This window comes from Staurois parvus, unplaced genomic scaffold (genome assembly GCF_062004578.1).
Source record: "Staurois parvus isolate SC_StPar_1 unplaced genomic scaffold, SC_StPar_1.0 ptg000019l, whole genome shotgun sequence".
NCBI lineage: Eukaryota > Metazoa > Chordata > Amphibia > Anura > Ranidae > Staurois > Staurois parvus.
The window spans coordinates 27,775,328-27,793,535 of NW_028317815.1; the positions used below are offsets into that span (position 1 = coordinate 27,775,328).

At 38.6% G+C, this 18,208-nt stretch overlaps 1 protein-coding gene across 2 annotated transcripts in view; it reads right to left on the reverse strand.

The window, feature by feature from the left end:
• SEMA3D (semaphorin 3D) overlaps window positions 1-18,208 on the reverse strand; it is a 260,951-nt gene that overhangs the window by 88,034 nt on the left and 154,709 nt on the right. For both annotated transcript variants that reach the window (XM_089685964.1, XM_089685971.1), the window contains exon 8: window positions 17,700-17,842. In XM_089685964.1, coding sequence (XP_089542090.1) covers window positions 17,700-17,842 — 143 coding nt within the window. The remainder of the gene's footprint in view (window positions 1-17,699; window positions 17,843-18,208) is intronic.

Genomic DNA, 18,208 nt, shown 5'->3' on the forward strand with positions numbered 1-18,208 from the left:
TACTTGTTACAGGTAATCTAGTCAAAAAGCAATGAAGCCAAAGCATTATCATAACAGCTATGTATATATGCCTCTATTATTCTCACACAGCAGCTAGCGTCTCAAAGAGATGTTAGCATATATTATGTGAAAATTTCTTATCAATTTTTTTATACTTTTTTAAACGATCCATCTAATGAACAGTCAGCACAAAAAATACTGTAAACAAGCCATACTCAGTTTTATTACAAGTACAAAGAAGCATAATCAATTTTACTAAAACATTGTAATGGCAAACACATGGAACAAATTACATCAACTTATTTTAGGTTTACAACAGGAATAATCTGTGCTCACAGCAATTTTTAAAGTTGAATTTTAGGATCAAGCTTACTTTTCTGTAATAGCTCCTTGTCCCTATGTACATCCAGAATCATACTTTCCCTGAAATCTTAGTTTTTGCCGCTTGTGACCTCACCAGTGGAAGCCATGATTTTTGGTATAGCCAGATATCTGGAAAAAGATCCAAAGAGGAACTGCACAGATCACATTCAATGTGATGCCAAAGAGAACTATGTTTCCCATGAGTCACTGGGACTGTAGTGACATTAGTGGGTGGATGTGTGGCCAACCAGGAACAGTGCAGTCACACCTAGAGGAGCTATGTGCATGGCTGCCAATGAATTACTGTGAGCAGGGCACAATCAGATGCTCTGCTGATTGGAACCCATCTGCCTATGAACAATAAAGGAAATCCAACCCTGAAGAAGGGGACATAATTTTTTAGATCTTACACAAGATTTCTACCTGTTATTAAAACTGAACTCCACCTCATTTCCTGGCTAGAGGATGTCCAGCATCATCTAGCCCTTTCATCTCCAGACTGCCATTCTCATTCAGTAGATTTCAGTTCAATTCTCAATCAAAGAGACTTAGCATCCCATGTGGGCATTACCACAGCTTAATATTTTCAGGAATGTATGTACTGCTCTCTATTGACCCTTCCTACTAGACATGATTACCCTCTATTGCATAGAGAAGCAAAGAGATTCAGTGATGGCATGTTGATGAAGAGGAACCAGAGAAAATATAAGCAGGTCAAACTTCAGCTTTTTTATTGAGAAGCACAGATTACCCTTGCCTTTCCCATAACTTAATCAATACCGGTGCTGGTCCTATGAATTACACCGAAATCTTGGGGGTACCTTGCTGTTATTTTCAAATTAATAAAATGAACAAGTGTACAGGATTGCAAATGCAATTAGCTAATAACATGAACTAATATAGTGTACTGCAATTGTAAGGGTTAAGGCAGTAATTAGGAGATTAGTCTTTCCTCAGCATTCAAAAATTAAAATTAGAATTTAAATATATGGGTCAGTTTTTTGAAAATCTGACCCATAACAGACTTTCTTAGCCATAAGGCTTTAATATAACTTTAGGCAAACAAAGGGAAAAAAGATCAACTGTAATTATACCACAAAAAACAAAGCCCTTAAGAAATGGAAAAACTATTGTTTCCCTTAGTTTCAGAATTATATGTTATAAAAGCCTTTTGTGTGATTATTATGGGTATTCTGTCCTTGAGTCTGCCTTACAGAAAGGCAACTTTAGTATAATTTAGACACAACAATGATAAGCCTCTATATTGTTTGGATTTCACAAACTATTCATATTGCTTTAGTCTATTATGTTATACTCCTCAAAGCAGCCAGAAATATTTTCTGAAATTATCACAGCAATAAATATTACTTTTGGAATTGAATGTACAACATGATTATTCATATTGTGGAGGATTTTACAAACCTACACCTTGCACAGAAGATATGTGGAACAAAGGGAACATTCTTGAGTTTAGATATAAAGATAGAGCTTTGTGCAAGCAGCAGAACATTGATATGGAAAAAAAATAGGCTCTTTAGGTACAGAGGCACTCAAGTGTCATTATCTATGAATTCAAAAAGAAAAAAAGATATGAATATATTATATAGATAGATAGATAATTAGATTAGATTTCTCAATAGACAAATAGGAGATGCATCTGCTTTGTGTAAACCAAATACCTTTGCAAATCTTGGGGGTGGGGGTGGGTGGGGGGGTTGGGGTGCCTGCAAAACGAATACATGACAAATCACCCTGCACAAGAAGAAAGATTAACATTGACTGGTCTTTAATAGAGGGAGCTCCTGCACAGAGGTAAAGTTTGCTGCTGGATTACTAAACAGATATGTAAGAAATACACAAAGCACACCAAGATTCAAGTAAGAATACACATGGCTCTTGCATTTAGACAATAATTGTTTTCCCAGGAATTCAGCTTTAAACTATTAAAAACCATAGTCATGAATTACAGTACTACTATTTCAAATTGTACAGCAATTGTACAGGAACCTGCATCAGAGGTCCTGAGTTTTATTCTAAGCAGAGCCACTGTCCACATGAAGTTTGTACATTATTTTTGCATTTGCCTGGATTTTCCCCAGGGGCTCTGCTTCCTGCCAGTTGTTGGTAGGCCAATCAACTTCCACATAAACGTGATCCTAATGTGCATGTGCATGACCTGTGTTGGGTGCAGGTAACAATGTAGCCAGCCTACCAGATTAGAATTTACTGACACGACACCCAAATTTTACTGGCACAGCCAAGTTGTTACTGGCATTCCCAAAAGTTGAACATTTTCTGTTTTAAGTGCAACATTCAGTATTTTCGCTACAAACAAGTACTATATGCAATTAGCAATGTGATTGAAGGTAGATATTAAGTCAAAAACATTTCTTATTTTATTTTCAATATAGTAATTAAGTAGCTCACGGTCAGGAGGGCAAGAAATTAGAATGGGCAGGCACACACACATGAAGTTGACTCTTACAGAGACAATGACAGCAGTGTGCAGCAGCACAGATGATGATGATGACACCTCACTGATATGACACGTCCCCTCCATCACAGTGACAGTCTCTCTCCCCACCAGGTGGTCCCTTACGTCTACTCCAATCCAAACAGCACTGACAGTCCTGCTCTCGGCTTGCTATGCTCCCATCCCACAGATCCGCACACGAGGCTCCAGTTGCTCTTTGAGGCTCCCTTGCACCAAGACATAGCACGACAAGCTCAGGCACTGCCTCTGCTAAACCTGCCCCCCAGCCAAGCACCACCAAGCAAGCACTTGGATGGTCTTAGTCTTGCGCAGCTCCAAGCTAAGTGTCACAGCCATATTTTTAACTGGCAACCTTTTCCTGTCACTAGCATATAATAGCAGGAGAAAAGTGCCTGTTTTTTACTGGCTGCCAGTAAAAATAGTGACGGTTGGCAACACTGAAAGGTGGGTGTGTAGGATCCTCTGGGGTCAGTGATATGGGTATTGAGAAATTAACCAAGTAAGTAAAGATGTTTCTAGGATTTATAGGAAATGCATTTCTTCTGTTCTAACACTCACATGCATGTGTATACCTTCTGAGTCTATAAAATATAAAATTAGTGAAATATACTTATTGTAAACATGAATGATGGCTTTTTTAATAGATTGGCTCACAGCACTTGCATTAACCTATGAGCTACGCAACCCAAATACTATGGCATGTTTAGCATGTGTTATTTCACAAATTTTAAAGTTAGCTAATAAATTATCATTACTTAATACATTAATTCATCTAATTTTGCCTAGAACTCTAGAATAACAAATGGAAAAATTCTATCAATATTAAACACACTGAGGTTATTCTTCGTACTTTTTTTTAAAGAAACATACTTTGTAGAAATATTTTGGAAAGGATTGGGGTGGAGGCAGTTGGTTATGGTTAAACAAGAAAAAGATAACTTGGAATTTTTAGTCTGTCTTGACCAATACAGTGTATATATTTTAGCATTCCACTGCAAAGGAATAATAGGCATATAATTAACTTGAGCACTAAAAAAATAATATCAAATGCTAAAGGCATCAAGTTTAGTCTATAATGTTGGACTTGAAATGTAGATTTCTGGGCAGGAGTTTGAAAATGTGGTATATACCTGGCAGGGGAGAAAGGATATGTTTTAAACAATAGACATATTTGGCACTGCTAATATTTTGACTCCCTAGCCAGTGGCACTATCACATGCATTTACTTATACAACAATAAACCATGGAGTGCTGAGCTGTGCCAATAGACTTTATAATCAGCAGCTCTAAAGGGAATAAACCACTAAATATACAACTCAAACACTGATGTCTGTTACTGACTTCATTTTAAATGTACCCACTAAGAGAATAAATATTGGAATTTACCACTTTATGCAAAGAGAATAAATGTTGGAATTGATAGTGTGTGTGTATATATGTGTGTATATATATATATATATATATATATATATATATATATATATATAGTACTGTGCAAAAGTCTTATTTATGAAAAATTAAGAATGCTTTCAGAAATAGAAGTGTTAATAGTTTAGTTTTATCAATTAACACAATGGAAAGTAAATGAACAGAAGTAAAATCCTAATCAAATTAATATTTGGTGTGACTACCCTTTTGCTTTCCAAACAGCATACATTATTCAATTCTTCTAGGTACACTTACACACATTTTTTGAAGGAACTTGGCAGGTAGGTTGTTCCAAACATCTTGGAGAACTAATTGCAGATCTCCTATGTTTTTGTGCATAGTTGAGTCGCTTAGCTTTGTTTCCATGTTCTATACACGATAAACATAGGAACTGAGGTGCAGAAAATTGTCAGCAGGTGCTCTGGATTGATGAGTCAAATTTTGAAATAATTGGCTGTAGCAAAGGCAGTTTGTTCACTGAAGGGCTGGACAGCAGTACAATAATGAGTGCCTGCAGGTAACATTGAAGCATGTTGGAGGTTCCTTGCAAGTTTATAGCTGCAATTCTGCAAAAGGAGTTGAAGATTTGGTCAGGATCAATGGTGTCCTTGATGCTAAGAGATATTGGCAGATACATACTTATCCATCATGCATTACCATCAGTGAGGTGTGGGATTTGCTGCAAATGTATTCTGCAAAAGGAACAATCCCAAACATACAGCCAGTGTTATTAAGAACTATCTTCCCTGTAAAGAACAAGAGTTCCTGGAAGTGATGATTTGGCTCCCACAAAGCCCTGATCTCATCATCATCAGTCTGTCTGAAATTATATCAAGAGACAGAAGGATTTGATGCAGGCTACATCCACGGACAATCTGTGATTAGCTCTCCAAGATGTTTTGAACAACCTACCTGCCGAGTTCTGTTATAAACTGTGTGCAAATGTGCCTAGAAGAATTGAAGAATGCATGCTGTTTTGAAGGCAAAGGTTTGTCACACCAAATATTGATCTGATTAAGATTTCTCTTCTGTTCATTAACTTTCTATTTTGTTAGTTGATAAAAAAACAAAATCTGAACACTTCTATTTCTGAAAGCATTCTTAACTTACAGCATTGTTTCATACCTGTATGTATATATATATATATACATACATATTATATATATATAATTTTTTAAGCTATTTTATAGTTTGAGAAGTATGGGCCTCTGCCAAAAATATGTGTGCATTTAATAAGAGCGTACCAGCTGTGAGAAAAGAAAGACGTTTTTTAAACTGTCTTGGAAAGGATCACTCTATAGCTAGAGGTATTCTGGAATCACCTCAGACAAATGTTTAACTTCACAGTTTACAGTAACATAAAAGGTTAAATTGTGGCTCTAGGAAAAATGCACTTTAGTAATATATCATTATTAAAATAACCAACCAATATAAATTTTAATCATGGTACATTCTCTTGAGAATCGATAACAAAAAGAGCCATATCCTAGTCTAAATTAAGCCTTGGGCATTATAACATTTGAGGGTTCCTCAGATTTGACAATTACTTTCACAATGCAATGCTCAATGTTAGAATTCCCCATATCTTTATAGGTCTCTGTATATGACTACTGAGACAACAAAAAATTCCTGCTAAATTTACAGCAATGTTTAACACTAAGATGCCCTTTGCTAGGCGTACCCTTCAACAAGAATGACTGACAGTTAAATAACTCTTTCTCCTTCAATGTATGCTGGGACTTGCTGAAGCTTCTCTTTACGTCAACCAGGAGTGAATGGCGAACACTCACAAAAATCTCTCTACAACAACAAGTTCAGTAAGAAGCAATTGATACCATCTAAAGAACTTCTATATATGACGACCATCAAGTGATGCTTAAATCGAGCGCATTGCTTGCCATGATCTGGCTCTGTAGGGACACTCTTTGGGGTGGCTTACTAAAGCGTGAACTTTCACTTTCCAATATACAGTATATGTTCACTTAGCATATTGTGTAAAGTCAATCAGTATTCATTTTAATCACCTGTAATGGTTGGTTCAAGAGGTTAGCACATGTCATCTGTGGTTTACAGGGGGGATGACCAAGCAGCATAGACTAAACCTTCTGTAGTGGTAGCTCTGCCATGACAGAGTGGGAATTATTTTTCAGACACTTCTTCACAAGCACCTCAAACTGCAGATCCTTTGATGGACTTCATAATTTTTAGCCACACTCTCCTGGTGTGCCCATCTCTACCATGCTTTCTTTTGCCATAGACAGGACTTCATGAGACTTCAACCTATTACTTCTTTACTAGTGCAGCTCCAGCATGTAAGTAAGGAATAATCATGCCCACACATATGTAGTTAGCTTTTGACCTTACTTTGCTAAGTACAGTAATACCTCAGTTTACAAATTTAATTCGTTCTGCAGGACTTTTTGTTTAGCGAAAAATTCAGAAAATGAAACGCCTTTTCCCATAGGAATACATTGAAAACCAATTAAACCATTCCGGAGGTCAGAAAAAAGTAAACGCTCCCGACGATGGCTTCCAGCCTTCTGCCTGTTCCCGTGGTTTGACAGTTCTTAAATATGTAAGGGGCGGGGCCACCTGGGGACATGATGCATGTGACCCCACCCCATGTGACATCAATGAGGGGTCACTCAGGTGATGTCCCTGGGTGTCCCTGCCCCTTACATATTTAAGAACTGTCAAACTAGCCCCCCCCACCCCAAGGCACCCCTCCATGTTGAGGGTATGTGGCCTGGTATGGTTCAGGAGGGGGGCACTCAAGTTCACTTGCCCCCCTCCTTTCCTGACCTGCCGGGCTGCATGCTCGGATAACGGTCTGGTATGGATTTTTGGGGGAACCCCCACGACATTTGTTTTAAAATTTTGGCACGGGAGTTCCCCTCAAAATCCATACCAGACCCAAAGGGCTTGGTATGGATGGGAGGGGGGACCCCACACCGTTTTTTTTATTTATTATGGTGTTGGTTTTTAAATGTAATTACCGCTTTTATTTCTTCACTATAGCTCAGAAATTCAGCTGTCACTTTCCCCCCAGCTAAAATAAAGTTTTCTTTTAGTTTATTTCCTTGAGTTAAGTGAAACAATGTTTCCTTTTAGTTTTTTTAAAGAAACAAAGTTTCCGTTAACTCCGGGAAAAGTGACAGCTCTGTGAGATATAGTGAAGGAACAAAAAATCCAGCAATTGCATTTAAAAATCAGCGCTGAGATACACTTCGTATTGCTAAAAAAATGTGTAAGCCGAGGCATTATTTTCAATGTATTTTCATTCGTAAACCGAAAATTACGTTAACCAGGCATTTGTAAACCGAGGTATTACTGTATTATACTTTGTAGAATGAACAACAGCAACTCTTTAAAGTATAGGTCATATATGATGATCGAAGTTTCCACAGGAACCCTTTCTTTCTTCTTTGACACTTAATCAACACAGAGGACCAATTATTCTTTTTTTCTAGGCTCAACTACACAGGAATAGCATGCCCACAATGCCATGCTTCCCTGGGTTAGTGTAACCCAGACACCAAGTACATGGCACCTTCTAATCCACAATTAAAAGGAAAAAATAAGAAAACAATCTTCCTAGTCACCAATGTGATCTTTCCTGACTGGGTAATTCCACAGGAGGGTCATCACAGAGAGGTAAGGCCATGCAGGGAATTCCTTCACATAGAACAAAGGTGAACATAGCTTCACCTTACTATGTAGGCAAACATTCACTATAGTAACCAAACAGTCTTTACTCCTATAGTAAATTAACCGCTTAAAGAACCCAGTATGCAGATCATCAGTAATAGCCAAGCTTTACCAACATCAATCCCCTTTTGAATACAACCTTATGACTTATTGTTATTCTACTTTTTTTTCTAGAAATGGAATAACTGCAGTATAGCTAAAAAGCAAAGAAGACCATGGCCTTTACAATTTCGCCCCGAAAAGGGTAAAATGTGCCTGAGGAATTCTCTACAGTTGGAGAACAGGAGCTGAAGCCATCTTTTACTCATTTCATTCACATTTATGTAGCAGGGAGTTGGTGTATATGTACAGATGGCCACCATTTTGTTGAAGACCATAGCAATATTACAAATAAATCAACATCTATCTGGGTTGCTTTTATAATAGCCTTTGCTTATGTATGCAGTAAGTGAGTACAAACACACTAAAATCACAAAGATCTACTAAATTGGTTACAGAAAAACAATAGTGCAGTATACTTTTTTTGGTTATTATAAGGTTTAAAAGTTTTTGAACTGAAAAATAAACAGCTGCTGATTTCTCCAAGAATAAGGCCCATGTCAGTTAGCTTTAGTTAGCATCAGAACTGCTTTTCTCTCTATACAATTCAATGGGATTGTAAAGTTGATGCAGCTTAGGAGGTCAAATGCAAGTCAGGAGGAGGCCAACTGAGGGTCAAATGTACCTGTCAGTGAACTCTGAACCTGTTTCTGGGAAACACCTTGAGATCTCAGGCTTGCCCCACCCCCAGCTTCTATGCATTGAGCAAATTGCAAATTAATGTACTATCATAAATTATGAACATGTTACTCTACCAACTGGGAGTGCAACGTAACCCTTCCAGATGAGGCCGATTTATTTGTTGCTAGGATTATGTGAAGCTGATTTTATGTCAATGCTTGCTTATTAAATATATATATGAATAAAAAAGATTTGTTTTATATGTTACCATGTGGGTGCCTCTAAAGTCTGCATGATACAACATCTCCTTTTGGTTTTCCAGGTAAAACCGAACTCCATATTTTGTTATACCTTACTTAGTTCATATATAGCCTCACCTACATACAGTATATACAACACATCCAATGGCCTCACATGTTAGTGAGGAACATAGTTCATCTAGGCCACCTTGGCCCAAACGAACTATGTAAAGTATAACAAAAGCTGGAGGTTTGCTAAAACTAAAAAAAAATGTCTGATTTCTCCAAGAATAAGGCCCATGCCAGTTGGCTTTGGTTAGCATCAGAACTTTTTTCCCTATACAATTCAATGGGATTGCAAAGTTGATGCAGCTTAGAAAGAGGACAAACACAGGTCAGGAGTAGGCCAACAGCAGGTCAGGTGTATCTGTCACTGAACTCTGAATGACTTAGAAGTGTCTCAAGTGATGTAAGCTGAAAAAATGCTGCATTTGTCAAACAATGCAAAAGTACTGAAAGCAATACACGAGCTACTATTTTAAAATTCCACAGGCTTCAGTAAAGCTAGGTTTAGTGATCTGTGGTGGATTGTTTTTCGGAATGCGGCTAAGCAGCCACTGTCAGACATTCAGAAGGGATCCTGCCATCTCATGAATGCCTTTTTTTTTCTGAACAGCAGTTTACAATGGCAGGAACCTGGTGCAACTACAAGCCAGACACTTGAGTTGCAGTTGTGGCATAGTCCAGTCCCACTGTATAGCTGTGTTTGACAGAGAGTGCCACCTGTCAACTAGATATGCCACATTAAATTTGCCACAGCATTTGACCAGCACGCTGCAGTTGTATTATGGAATTTAGGTGGACATTTGAGGCCAGCCGTGTGAAAGAAGGCTAATGAGGATGCCCAAATGTAGCTTGGAAGGTCCTATAGTAATTTGCTGAAAATTCTTGTCATCTATAATTATGCTTTTTTGCTGTCTCCCATTCTCACCAGTCATGTTTCCAATTAATTTAAAATGTAATGGAATATGTGTTTGTTTTTCTTACTGCATAGAAACATCGATTCTGTAGTATTTAATGTCTCATCAGCTATGCATGCTAAAAAAATCTTCACCCTTAAATAATCTGGAACACTGAACAATGTTGTGGCTGTTGCTAGTAAGCACTGAATACACATTTTGGCTTCAGTGTGTATTTAATTACATTGGCTTATGAGGCAATTTTAGATTTAGCTAACATTCACCATGGAAAAATGTCAGAAAAAATCATTGTATAAATGCTTTCTATTTTATAGAGTATGTTCATAGCTTTTTAAGTTCACCCTGAAAGTACTGACACTGCAGCAAAACATAGCTACAAAATATTACGTAGAATTAAACATGAATACCTCCTAAAAAGTGGCTTACAGCATCATAATCTAAATCAGAGTTGTCAAACATAGCCAAGATCATGAATGCAATCCAACACAAAATCGTACGCTCACTTTAAAATGTTGCATTAAGATGTTTTTTTTTCTAAAAATGTCTCTTTACTGGACTTTTATAGGTTATATCTTCCCAAAAGAAAAATATCCCACTCTTCACAATCACGCTTTATTCATATCATGAGTTTTTGGCAGCACCTATATTTGTGAGCAACTATTTACAAGGATGAAGCACACAAAGGGCGAAATTAGAACCAAAATATCTGATGAGCACCTTGAGAATTCATTGAGGATTGCTACTACATCCATTGAACCAGATATTGATGCATTAGTTCATCACAAGCACATGTCAAATATATCACTAGTTTTATGTAGCCCTCTTTTATTAACTGCTTCCACGGCACCCTATAGCAGAAATACTGCTACAGGGCGGCATGGGTGTACAAAATCACATATATATATATGTGATTTTGCAGTTACGGGTGGGGGGTGCGCGCACCCTACCCACACCGCCATTCGCGACCTCGGCTGTCAATCACGGGGTCCCAGCCAGTGATCGCCGAGTATCTCCGATGAGGGAGAGATGACACAGATCTTTCCCGTCAGCTCCTATACACTGCTTTGTATGGCTCTGCTTAGCAGAGCCATAAAAAACAGTGTGCTTACAGTGTACAAAACTTGCACAGCACACAGGGAAACAGCACACAGTTAACCCTTTAATTGCCCCACATGTTAACCCCTTCCTGCCCAGTGCCATTAGTATAGTGTCAGTGCTTTTTATTAGCATTGCTTACTGTATTGGTGTCACTGGGGATGTCAGTGACACCAAGTCAGTTCCCCCCAGTGTCAGAATGCCCACCACAGTCCTGCTATAAGTCGTTAAACGCCGCCATTACTAGTAAAAAAAAATAAAACAAAAAATTCCAGTATATATACTGCCATTTGTAAACGCTATAACTTTCATGTAAACTAATTAATTTACACGTATTGGGATTTTTTTTTAGCAAAGACACGTAGCAGAATATATTTTGGCTTAAATTTATAACGAAATTAGATCTTTTACATTTTTTTACTGGACATGTTTAATAGCAAAAAGTCAAAAATATTGTTTTTTTTTTCTCAAAGTTGTCGGTCTTTTTTTGTTTATAGTTCAAAAAATAAAAATGCACAGGCGATCAAATAGAAAGAAAGCTCTATTTGTCGGAAAAAAAGGACATAAATTTCATTTGGGTGCAGTGTTGCATAACCGCGCAATTGTCAGTTAAATTAAAGCAGCGCCGTATTGCAAAAAAAGGCCTGGTCAGGAAGGGGGTAAATCCTCTGGAGGGCAAGTGGTTATTAATAAAAAAAATTTTAAAAATTAAAGTTGTATTACTCAGATAGGTACATTAGCTATATCAGTGATCATTAACTTGTGATCTGCCTGGCTTTTTCTGCTCATTAGCTATCCTTATTGTTAGTGTATATTACGTGTGACCCAAGACAATTCCTCTTCTTTTAAAGTGGAAGTACACCGACGTTTGTATCTTTTACCTACAGGTAAGGTTATAATAAAGCTTACCTGTAGGTAAAATGAATATCTCCTAAACATGCACGATTAAGGAGATTTATGAAAGCCAGCACATTGCTCTGATGAAAGCGCATACTCGTGTTGTTCCTTCAGAGCACTGTGTTGTGGCTCGAGACTCCTGTGCGCATGCGTGGGAGTGATGTCATTACGGCTCGGCCAGTCAGATGGAATTAATTGCTGACCAGTCTGGCCTGAGATTTACACAGTTCTGCCACACATCACAGCCAGGTGAATGACACCACTTTGTTACATTTGGCGAAGCTTTACACTGCCCTGCTGCGCTAAAGCGCAGTTAACCAATATTTTTTGTGCAGGTTATCTGCACATTCCCATAAACTTCTATGAGGTTCTACGGTTTTGGTGCGGTTACAGAAAACACACCAAAACTCCTGCATGCTGCATCTTTGGAGAGCTTTCTGAAACCACACTAAAACTGTGGGACATCATAGAAGTCTATAAAAGTGTAGTTAACCATGGGTTAAGTGCGCCTTGCCCAAAGCACAATGGGTCAGCACCGGGCAGCGTGAAGCAGCTCTAAGGCTGCATTCACATTTGAGCAATTTGTAGCTTGAAGCTCGAAGCTTGACGCTCTAAAAATGCTCAAACTTAAAAAATCAATTGTTCTCTATGGTGCCTGTTCATGCAATCAGGTGTGAACAGGCACCTTAAGGGACAATTGATTTTTGTACGTTTGAGCATTTTTGGAGCTTTGAGCTTCACGCTACAAAACACACAAAACACTCAAGTGTGAAGAAAAGGAGTGATAAGCTCACACCTCTCCTCACTCTTTCTCTCTCCTCCAGTCAGCATGTTCTCTGTTAGCATATTTGAATGCAGCACACCTGTATCCAGTCCTTTCCCTATCTCTTCTTGTCCATGCGCTGCTATAAAGAGGCTGATGCCAAGCCAAATTCAGCTATTTACACTAGCTGCATTTAAGAAAATACTGGTTTATTAACCACTTGCCCTCCAAAGGATTTACCCTCCTTCCTGACCAGGCCATTGTTTGCATTATGGTGCTGCATTACTTTAACTGACAATTGCACGGTCATGCAATGCTATACCCAAATTAAATTTATGTCCTTTGTTTCAATGAATAGAACTTTCTTTGATGGTATGTCATCACCTGTGCATTTTTTATTTTGTGTGCTATAAAAAAAAAAGACTAAAATTTTGAGCAAAAAACTATATTTTTTACTTTTTGCTATTAAACATGATATCCATTTAGGCCAAAATGTATTCCGCTACATGCTTTTGCTAAAAAAAAAAATCCCAATACATGTAAATTTATTGGTTTACGTGAAAGTTACAGCATTTACAAATGGCGGTATATATACTGGGATTTTTTTTTTTTTTTTACTAGTAATGGCGGCGATCAGCGACTTATAGCAAAACTGCGGGACTGCAGTGGGCATTCTGACACTGAGGAGAACTGACATCCCCAGTGACACCAATACAGTGATCAGTGCTAATAAAAATCACTGACACTGTACTAATGGCACTGGGCAGGAAGGGGTTAATATGTGAGGCGATTAAAGGGTTAACTGTGTGCTGTTTTACTGTGTACTGTGTGCTGTGTGTGTGTACAGGAGCTGACAGGGGAGAGAACTGTATTGTTTACTTACAGTTCTCTCCGTTCGTTGGTAATGATCCTTGATCACTGGGTGCCGGTGAGTAATCACCGGTCAGGACCTAGTGATTGACAGCCAAGACCACAAATACCGGCACGCATGCCCCCTAATTGCAAATCACGTATATATATGTGATTTTGTGCACCCGTGCCTCCCTGTAGCAGTATTACTGCTATAGGGCGGACGGGAAGTGGTTAATGAATACAGGGTTGCATTAAAGTAGTCATAAACCCAAAAACAAAAATGTAATATACTGTTTTGCAGCTTATTAGTTGTTAAATGTTCTGGCTGCATTTGTTTTCTATTGTTAGGCTTTTTTCTCTCCATTTTCACCTGCTGATCTGGCCACTAACACAACTCCTGTGTTAAAGTGCCCCCACTCTGGATGAAGGAGCACACAGGGAAAGCAGCACTGTCAGTCTAGGGGGGATGAAAATATGAAGAAAGAAAGCCTAAATAAAAAACGAATGCAGACATCACATCAAAGAATTGGTAAGCTGCAATTTAATAATTGTTTGCTTTTGAGTTTATTATCGTGTTAATGTTTGAATTTTATATTTTTTTGGAGCTCAGTTTTAATGCTCTACACATTTTTTCGAAGTGAAGGAAGGCAACTACATTTTTCCACTTTGCTTCTGTAATGTAATACATATTGGATATTTTCTGTTTGCAGTTATAGAGTGTTTTTATTACTAAGAATAGGGAATGTGCCTTTAAAACATAAAAACTGTAGGTTTTTGCTGAGTCTGGCTAAGCATTATATCTTACCTTCTTATTACCTTTCGTGTGTTAAAATAACATACAGCAAAGCATTCTTCACACTCACTGGAGATGTGTTTAAAGAATACATACTGTACAGGGCGCAAAGTTTAAACTGGAAAAGCCCCAGATGTTTGTCTCTAGGCAAATTATTGTAAGGATTCTATAATTTTCTAGGCTTTATACCAAATAGGAAGCAGATTGCAGTAAGCAACAGATGTCCCCTTAGGGAACGCATCAGAGGGACAGAAATGGGGCCAGTACTTACTGGTAGAGACATCTCACTGCAGTAATATTAAAGGTAATTCCAAACGCATGAGATATTTCAGCAGTCAAGGACTGAATTTTATGCTTACAGTCACAGACATTTAAAGTATAGAGGTTGAGTACAGAATTTAGATTGAAACTACCCATTCTAGATTATGTTTCATTTGCAAAAGGATTACTAGCAATATATTTCCTCAAATTAAGGTATATTTAGGTTTTATGTTATAATAACCAAGTATTTAGTGACCACTCATTACCCTTAATACTTTAAAACTTGGATAAAGCTATGGAACCTGGAATCATTTATTTCTAATACAAAGTCCCAAGACTCTTGTTTTCTCTCTAGCATGTGGTAATACTAGTTAATGTAATTGTGTAGAAACGGAGGTAGCAGAAGCTGCAAATGTGAGCAAGCCAATATTCTGGGGTGGATCAAAGCCCCTCAGTCAGCCAAACTGAAGACACCATGACAGCCAGGAAGTGGGTTGAATTAAACTGGCTGTCATTCCTCCCGCAGGACTGTGGACATCTAGTGGTAGAAAGGAAGTATTGCTAGTTACTGCTCTGGATTAAAGGTGAGTATTGCAGAAATTGTTGATATTTTTATACTACCACTGGGGTATTTAGATACAAACACTGTGCAATTTACAGTATCCTTGACTTTGTTACTTCCTAATACACTGTATGCAGGGCTTCCTCCATACTGGGACTCTTTATTAAGATGCTATAGAGCAAGCAGAAAGTGCACAAGCATTGTAAAATCTTCATAAAATCTTTATTAAAAATAGTAAAATGTGGTACTCACAAACATTCTTTATAGACTTGCTATATCAAATAAAATAGCATCTAGGAACGACCTTCTTAACCCTCACCACACAGGAGAGATCCCTGTAGTGGATCCTGTTAGAGAGCATTCAGCCACGGATTACCTTTTACCGGTTTCAAAAGCTCTGATGTCAGATCTCTTCCTGAATGCTATTTTATGTCATACAGCAAGTCTATAAAGGATGTTTGTGAACAACAGAGTTTACTATTTTTAATAAAGGGTATACAAAAGTATCACACAATGCTTGTGAACTTTCTGTTTGTTCTATAGCGTACTACTGGGGTATCAATTTTATTTTTTATTTTCTTAGCTGGAGTTCAGCTGTAATTGTGACCTTTTTTCTTCTTTATATATCTCCTAAATTGGTAATATGAATAAAAATGCTGGCACCAATTTGTACCTTCATAAACCTTAAAATATCTTCAAGAGCACACTGGAATCCCTAAACCAGGTGTACCCAAATGTCTGAAGAGTGAGGGATACTTAAGCGTCTTGGTAACCGATCGCGGGCCACAATGAGCGGAGCGAGTGGCTGATAGGATAAGATTGGAGGTAGGCGGATGTAAACGAACACAAGTCTGTTTACATCTTCCACTCCACAGAGGTGACTAGAGGGTTCGCTTGAGCCCGCATGAAAGATGGACAGGTGGACTGGATCATATGAAAGGGGCCTAAGGCTGTTTTCACACTAATGCTCTGAGGTTACCCGCACTGCGGGCGCTGTGCAGTACACCTGTGGTGCACTTTCTGAAAGCACGCCAAAACTCCTGCATTCAGGAGCACCAAATCCACACGTAATAACAGACGTTTATGGCTCAATTCAAGTAACCCGCAGTTTGAAAGCAGCCCAATAACCACTACAGAACAGAAAAACCCATATATACACTGTGATTTTAGTAATAAACTGACCTTTAATAAGTCTTCCTTCAGGGATCACCCTTTCACCAGGTATCACCGGCTGTTGCTTTCATCAGAAATCACTCTACCTGTGACAGGACCCAGAGCTACACAGGAAGCATCGGCTTATGCGACTCTGCTCCTTTCTCAGCTGCATGCTTCCTCTACCACCGGATTAATTCACAACACTGATGCTCTGGGACGGTGGGTCGCCAACACACGCGATCTGGGCTTGCCAACCCGCCATCCTAAGACAGGAGGTCGTAGGCCAAATCAGAGGGCTCCACGACCTACCAGTTGGGCACCCTGCCCTAAACCCTTTGTGAAGTTGTGATATGGATCCTCTTCTAAACCTCTCTATTGGCCCATCAGTTTGACATATGGGTAACAGTACTGACCAATGAGGGAGACAAGAGAGATAGGAAAGGGTTATCCAGGCCTTACTTCACCAGGAAAAAATAACATTTGCATACGAATTCCCCAGGTTTTGAGGCTGTCAAGGCCCTAGGGAAGTTGTTCACATGCACTGTATGTCATAAAGCGGAGATCCACCCAAAAATTGAAATTTCCACTTTTCTGCATCCTCCTCCCCTCCGCTGCCATATTTGGCATCTTCTGGGAGAGAGGGAGGAGAGGGTACCTGATTTTGGTGGTTCCCCCACTGAGCTGGAAGTTTGCACCCCCCCCCCCCCAAAGCCCTCTGGGACATTTTCAAGGTCCCAGTGGACTGAAGCCCATTCACACAGCACAGTGTGCTTGCACAGTAGGAAACTGGGGGTGCATGCACAGTAGGAAACTGGCGGTGAAGCCAACATGGTGGCACCAGCACCCGGCAGCCGTTTGAAAAATTGGCTCGGGGTGAGGACACCACTAGATGCATGGACAGGTAGGTGCCCCAATATTAAAGTCAGCAGCTACAGTATTTGTAGCTGCTGACTTTTAATTTTTTGGGGGTAGGTGGCAGGGGCTGGAACTCCACTTTAATTGTTGCATGTCATCCATGTAAACACTTTAGCAGTGTCTAAGTGAAGCATTTCTGCATTTCAGTGTCTCTATTTCCTGTTTTTTTATATTCCCTGTTTATTTTCTTACTAATTTACATTTACAATCATTTTTTTTATTCCCTTGCACTGGTTCTCTTTTCTACTGGTATCAAATTACAGACAACTGCTATTACCTAGGTGTAACCAATTTTCTTAGCTACCAGCAAGACCCATTTTCCTAATTTCCCTAATCAGACAGAAGGGGATTAGCTTATTTGTTTTTGGCAGTAATGATGTCACATGTTCTTATATGGGGAATCTGTCAAGAACAACATTAAGGTTCTTTTTTAATATATGAGACAAATAAAAACCCTATTTTAATCATTCTCACCTTACAGACTCTTCCAACTCGAGAATATATGGTTTTTTCAGAAGCGCTGCCTTCTGGGGATGCCTCTCGAAAGAAGAAGTAAATCTTATCATCATCAGGGTTGTATGTGTCTGGGATAGAAAAGGCTCCAAAAAATTTTGCTCCTGAAAAACATAGGATCAGTACATGTTAATAGAGGTTGACAGTCGACACTTTGGACAGAATTAACAAAAACTGCACACATGGAAAATAGTGCTGCAGTTTCTAAAGTGAATATTTTTTCTATGCAAAGAGTGCTAAATCAACTAGCCTAATATTGATTGGTAGATTTCTAATTTGGTGCTTAGGGAAATATAAAAGCAGAAAAGAGATTTAGAGCAAGAAATGTGGTATGAAAAAAAGGTTTTGGGTGTAAAGCATTAAAAATAAATACATATCTTGCATCCAGATGTATTTTTGTAAGAAAAACATTGTCACAGAAGTAGAATGTTGGTGTGAAAGATGATATCCAAATGTATGGTATTTATGAA